The sequence below is a fragment of the Morone saxatilis genome, unplaced genomic scaffold, assembly GCF_004916995.1.
Source record: "Morone saxatilis isolate NCDOM2014 unplaced genomic scaffold, NCSU_SB_2.0 Contig14, whole genome shotgun sequence".
NCBI classification, from domain to species: Eukaryota; Metazoa; Chordata; class Actinopteri; family Moronidae; genus Morone; species Morone saxatilis.
Window position 1 is genome coordinate 21,604,007 of NW_023339696.1, and position 6,975 is coordinate 21,610,981.

Genomic DNA, 6,975 nt, shown 5'->3' on the forward strand with positions numbered 1-6,975 from the left:
CACCTGCGCACGCACACCGGCGAGAGGCCGCACCGCTGCACCTTCTGCTCCAAGAGCTTCAGCCAGAGAGGGAACCTGCGTCGACACCTGCGCATTCACACGGGGGAGCGTCCGTACAGCTGCCCGTACTGCTGCCGCACCTTCAGCGACGGCGACACCATGAAGAAACACAAACGCACGCATTCGGGAGAGAAACCGTACCGCTGCGCTCAGTGCTCCAAGACCTTCACCAGCGCCAGCGGCCTGCAGATACACCTGAAGAAGGACATGTGCCTCGTGGCGAACGCCTGATTGAGTTCACGCATCAGAATGTTTATTTTAATGAAAGAATGAGAGCGTCACAAGCCAGGAGGATGTGCATTCATACAAATATATAATAAAGATGTAGTTTATCAGTGTTAACATCCAAAATCTGAACGTCTTTACACAAACTGCACAGTTAAAGCTGCAGCAGGTAACTTTTATAAAGATAACCTCTGTCCTGACAGTAGAACATGAGAAGGAATCCGGTTCGTGTGGTTCTGAATGAAAACAACCAATCAGAGCAGAGAAACTGAGAGTGAGCCTCAACAATCGACTATGTTTCTTGAACACTTTCTTTTAGAAGTGATCATTTTGCGTGTAAAGACGTAAAGATGTTGCGATAAAGACAAGACGCTGTTTGTTTACAACCTGCTGGCTCTGTGATGTGGCTCCGTTGTTATTCTTGCAGTAAAATCTGTGTTTGAACTCTGGAGGACGAGCAGCACCTGTCACCTGTAGGAACCGCGGCGGACAGCAACGACAGACGAGCTTTTACATTTCCGCCAAGCGTCTTTAAGGCTCTCTGTGTTTCCCCGAACGGGACGGGGTTCAGTTTATAGGCAGCTACATTTTATCTTATATTTATTTATTTATTTATTTTCATCTCTGGAGTTTTCCTTCCTGGACGCTGAGGATTCATCAACAGAGACAAACACTCAGCACACGACAGTAACAGTGTTTCCATCCAAATGTGTCGCGAATTCGAACAGAATTTTGAGTAATTTGGCAAAAGAAAATGTGAAATATAATATTTCTTGATTCGAGCCAAACATCTGAAACATCTCCTGTCAGTAATGGGTCAATTGGACAAACAATTTCTGATTTATACTCTGATTTGTGTCATTTTTTATGGCGCCCCCTGGTGGTGGATTAAAGCTCATTGGTCAGAAACTTTATAACTAAATAAGATAACAATAAGCCTTATTACATCTGTTGATCAGCTTCATCTGATGATGATCTGCAGAAGATCTGGTAGCGATCTGACCGACAAAAAAATGTATTTTCAAAAACATTTAAAATGGCAAAAATATAACCTGGCGGACTTTAATGGTCCAAGAGGAGTTTATGTTGAGCACATCGAGCTGGACTCGTGTGTCCAATCTCAAGTCAGTCAGACTTGTGGTCTGAGGGGCGTGGCCTTTCCATAAATTTGAGTTTTGGGCGTTAATTACAGCGCCACCATCTGGCCGAAGTTTCATGTTTCTAGCTCATTCCTGGGCTGGAATTTGAGCTTCTGTGGCAGACTAATAATAGTAATTAAAATAAGTATAATATTAACAGCTTGTTTCTGTCAGACTACTATTATGTGGATATTAGGAGTTAGTGATGAGCAGTCAGGAAACCAGAAGAAGAGATTGCAACAAGACGATGTCATTAAAAGAGCCGCAGTGGAAGTTCATGCTTTAATGTGAGGAAGTGTTCAGTGAGTTCGTGTTCAATACGTCATTCAGAAACAGTGTCCATCTCCCATCAGCAAAAGCGAAAAATTAAGGGCAAATCTTGCTGTTTCCATCAAACTTTTCTAAAAATATTCTTCTAAACACATCGATGAAAACAGCGAGGAGAATCAGGACGAGGACTTGAAGAAATACTGCGAGGAATTCAAAATTTTTCTTTTTGCACTTTACCTGAAATGAGAAACGTGTTGCTGAACTGGCTCTGAAGTCCTTGAACCTCCTGAAGGTCAAAGCTTCAATCACAGATTCTGGAGGATTCTTCACCAGATACCAATACCTTATCAATACTGTCATATGACTGATATTCTAGTTCAGTCACATTCTTACTGGGGATGCACCATATGGATCTATTTTCAGCCGATAAGATAATTTCACATTTTATCAAAATAACACATAAATAAAAAGTATTTGTGATCTTTGATGAAAATAAATATTATAGGGTCCATTAAGTCGCTGTTCTGGAGCTTTCCATCATATAACACAGTCTTCCTCTGCAGTCAGTTAATGTCGACCTTTAAGCGAACAGAAGTTCTTCAGGTTGCTCAGAAAATAAAGGAACTTTATGTTCATCAGCAGAAGAAGCTGCGGCTCCAGAGCAGCCACTAAATGGACCCACTAAATCTTATTAAGACGTTTGTTAGTCGATCTGTTCCTGATACAGCAGTTACTCAGTTCGTAGACTCTGTTAAACTTCAGGTGTGTGAGCTCGTCGGCTCAATAACAGTTGTGTCACTTCCTTTCCAGGTGACGGGTGTTGGGAACAGACTGCTCGCTGCAATACTGAATATAGAATAATATAATATTTATTTTCTTTTATCAGTGTTAGAAGGCTTCAATCTCTCTCATATAATCATACTTTTGGAGGCAGCTGACTGTGAGACATGATGGGAAACTGAGTGCAGGTTTGTGAGCAGAGTCTGTGTGATTATCAGTATTTTGTATTGATGTGAAACATCTTGTTTTTTTTAGGCAAAATAAATGTTCAGTGAAACTGTCGAGCTTCTGAAATGTTTGATTGTAAAATTACTCGCTCCAAAATCTGCAGTTTAATTTATAACAAAACACATTTTTTATTAAAGTTCTTCATGTTTTATGAGTAAAAATGTTAATTTGTAAAGTAGCTAAAGCTGTCGGAACAACGAGTGCAGACAGACTGAGACACTGGGTGGAGACGTTGGGTACAGTGTTCAGTAGAGGTTCTGTGTCTGAATAATTATATCTTCTTATATAAGAACGGTGTGCCTCAGGGGTCGGTCTTGGGACCCATTTTCTTTTCTTTTTAAACGCTTCCTCTTGGGCACGTTATTCAAACACATGGGGCTAGATGCATAAAACCCTGTGCAGGTGTTAAAATCTGTGTACACACAAAACAGGAAACATGCATTCGCAGTCTTTTGGTCAGATTAATAAAACCTCGCCAACGTTTGTTCCTACGTGTTTTTCCTTTACACATCTGAATTTTCCTTCTGACCATTCCCACAGTTTACTATAAATGGGTTGAAACATCCTAACTGCCTGATCTGCATACGATGGAACAGTGTTTACAAACATTTTGAGGAGAAATGGCAAAAAGAAGAAGAAGAATTTTACAGAATCTGAACTGGAGGTAACGAAGGATCACATTGACAAAAGAAAACGTGTTATTGGATCCCGAAACTTATCTGAACACAAGAATGAATGATGAATGAAGGTTCAATCTGTTAAACATCTTGAGAGGTTGATAATAACAATAAAGTTTATTTATATATCCGAACACAGTCTAAAAAGTTCAGGCAGCCGACAGATGATCTAACAGGATGTAAAACCTGACTTTGACTGACCGCAGTTTTTTGTTGCCACCTGCTGCCGCCTGATCTCGTCCTCTTTCCAGTTCATCCGGAATGAATCCAGTACCATACTTCCTCGGGCAGAGGTCTGTTGTCAGTCCCAGAGGCCCCGGCTGAAAGAGGGCAGAGCGTTTACTGTCAGGACCCCGAGGCTCTGGAACAATCTGCCCGAGGAAATCAGGTCGGCTGAGTCAGTGATCTCCCTTCTTAAAACATACTTAGGATATCGGAGAGTCTTTCTTGATTTTACTCTAATTTTCTTATCTTTTATGTTGGTTTTGAAAGTGCTCTATTGATAAAGATTCTTATTATTATTATTATTATTATTATTATTATTATGAAAGAAAAAAGAAAAGACTCCTTAGATTTAAGAACAGCACTCAGGTAAAGGTACTGCAAACTCATCTGTATGAGGTGTGCAGTTTGTTTTCAGGACTTTACAGTATTGATCGTTTACTTGTGGTGTGTATTGATTAGTTCATTTCCTGTTTCAGGAGGCGTTCAGTGACCTTACAGGCCTGTGTGATGATGGACGGTGAGAACTTCTCACCTGACTGAAGAATCAATAAACCAGCAATTATTATAATAATCAATATCACCAAATATCCACCAGAGCGTCCTGTAATGTTAAATTATTGTTACAATTTGTCATTATAAATCACCAGAATTTATACTTTATTATATTTCCTGACATACAGACATTACTGTAAACTGAATTTTGGTGCAGGTGATTTATATATTACCTCACATCTTATGCTATGCTTTTACATAAAATATTGTATATTTACATTTATTTACCAGCCTTCAGAGTAAGATTTGAGATAAAAATATGTGACACGTTTTTTTAAAATAATATGCTGGATTATAGACTGAATTTCAATGCGGGTGAATCTTATACCTTATCTTATATTTACTATAAAAGTAGACTGAATTTTAAAACTGAATCTGAAACTTTTACTTAAGTAAATACAGGTTCTAAAATGTAGGACAGATACAGGTCAGCGGTCAGTGCTGTAGATACAGGGCACAAGTCAGTACTGTTATTATTAACTTTATTTCACAAGTTTTAGTAGAGTATAATCTGCACACACTATTAAATTACAACTGAGTTTGGGGTTTACCATTAGATGTGAATAACCAACACTTCTTTCTGCGAGCTGTGGATGCGAACAGTGGCTTCTTCAGGAAATGCAAATCTACCTCATTAGAAATGAACATCATATTTCCTGCTGGACACAAGATGTCTCTTCCTTCACTGAAGGTCTATTCTCAGTGTTGCTGGTGAATTACACTGTAGAAGTTATATACATTGACCCCCTAACTGACTGGAGGAGACTTTAAAACCAGTCCCACTGTGCTGTGAAGGTGCAGTTGTAGTGCTCTGCTCGGGCTGTAGGGGGCAGTAGTGGCCCACTCCCAGGTAAAGAACCATAAACACACTCATTGATCTGTCTGTTGCATTCCAAATTTATTGTTGCATCATTGTACATAAAACACCTGATAGAAATGTAACTGTAAAGCACAAGATCAGTGTAAACAACAGTTCAACAATATTGTATAGAAAGCCACATTCGTACATTCAGTCGTGCATAAAAGATGAACAATAACACTGTAAACAAGAAATTCAACATGAGGTGTACCTGAATGTTTCATCATGTCTCACTTCAACACTTTGAATTAGAAAACAGGCAGGGGGAGTATAGAGATATAAAGAAGTATATCAACATATTGCATCATGCAACAACGAGGAAGAACCACTTGTACTGATATTGATATCATCATCATCATCATCATCATCATCATCATCATCAGTCATGGCAACAATAGGATGCAGTTTGTTTTTCACAGTTGTATTAAGGAGTGCAATAGAGAAGAGATCCGTGCGTTACAGAGCAAATATCAGAGAAATGATACGAAGGAAATTCTGATTATTTTACCGATACGTTTGAAAGATGAGACCAACACAGCTGCTGATGGTTTACATTTTCTGCAGACGTTCTTTTTATGCCTCCAAATGTTCGCTAAACCCCTCCCCCGCAGTCAGTGATTGCCCAATCATAGCTTAGCAACGTAGGCATACGTAGTGAAAAGTGTGAGGGCTGGTTTTTATTATGTGTTCACAACAAACACGAAGCAAATTTTCGCACCGTGATTCGAGAAAAGTTTCCATTCACCTGAATATTTTTGAATTTGCGTATTCGTCCAATTTGCATCTTTGTATTGACTTTGTAATCTCATCGCGTGAAAAATGTGCTTCGTTATTTAAACATAGGTTTAAATAATGCATTGGTGGGTTTATCTGTTCTAATGTAACCTGTAACTGACACGTGACTCCCAGTTCGCCACTAGTGTTGATGGTCTTGAATCAGAGTTTAAGCTAACTTTAGTGGCTCTTGAATTGAGGTCGTTTATAATCCAGCAACCCCAGTAAATGCTACCTGAGCTAGCGTTACATCAGTCCTCATCCTAAAAGTGAAAACAAACTTACGGGACGTGTTAGCTTTAGCCTCAGTCTATTAGCGAGACATCATGACCTGGAACCTGCTAGTTCGCACTTGATGGCTACATGATACCAGTGCTAACAGACGGAAGCTAAACTTATTTTACAGGGTTTGGGTTTATATTTAAAAAAAAAAATAAAAAAAAATAAAAAGGTATTTAGCTGTAAACATTAGGACTCAGACAAAGACAGCATCTTCAGGTGCATCATGGAGCTAACGTTAGCTTAACTGGCTAACTAAAATAAGATATTCCTTTAATAGTCCCACAATGGGAAATTCCAAATTTAACTAACTAGTGACAGCTGGTAAATCTGCTTGCAAAGGTTGTCATTCTATCCACTAAAATTGCTTCTGTCTGAAATTAAGGAGCTATTGTTTCAAATGTTAATGTGAATTTTGATGTTGAATCTGTCACGTTTCCTGTTCTCTGTGTTGTACGGTCAGTGAGGGCTACAGTGGGGCTTAGCGAACGTTTAAGTAATCAGTATTCCTGCCGGTGTGGAGCAGCCTGTGAAACAGTATTTAAATCAGTGGACATTAAACTTCACCACACTGAGAGACTTCACTGTTAGCACCTTTGAAGACTGACCATCTATTCAAACCCTGGAACATTTCACTGAAATACTTCATACAGAAAAATCAAACAAGACTGAACAGTTGCAGGAATAAATCAAGTTACATGTCTGCAGCTTTTTCTGACTGTTTTTTCTGTAGCTGTCAGTGTTTCCAAATTTGACCTAATCAAAGCCACGAACCCACGCAATCATCATGAAAATTACCCGATTGCCTCGAGCCTCCCTGTTATATTCAGTATCTGAATATGAGTGCAAGAAGAAGAATAAACGTCTGGTCTTTTCTGTATAACTGATCTTAAAACCACAGCTGAGA

The 6,975-nt window shown here is 39.2% G+C and overlaps 1 protein-coding gene across 1 annotated transcript in view; it reads left to right on the forward strand.

The window, feature by feature from the left end:
* LOC118323530 (zinc finger protein 558-like) overlaps positions 1-2,756 on the forward strand; it is a gene marked incomplete in the record, with an annotated part of 4,506 nt that extends 1,750 nt beyond the window's left edge. Inside the window, 1 exon segment of the mRNA XM_035655517.1 lies at positions 1-2,756. Within this exon segment, the coding sequence (XP_035511410.1) occupies positions 1-291 (291 nt within the window).
* Positions 2,757-6,975: the final 4,219 nt, after the last annotated feature.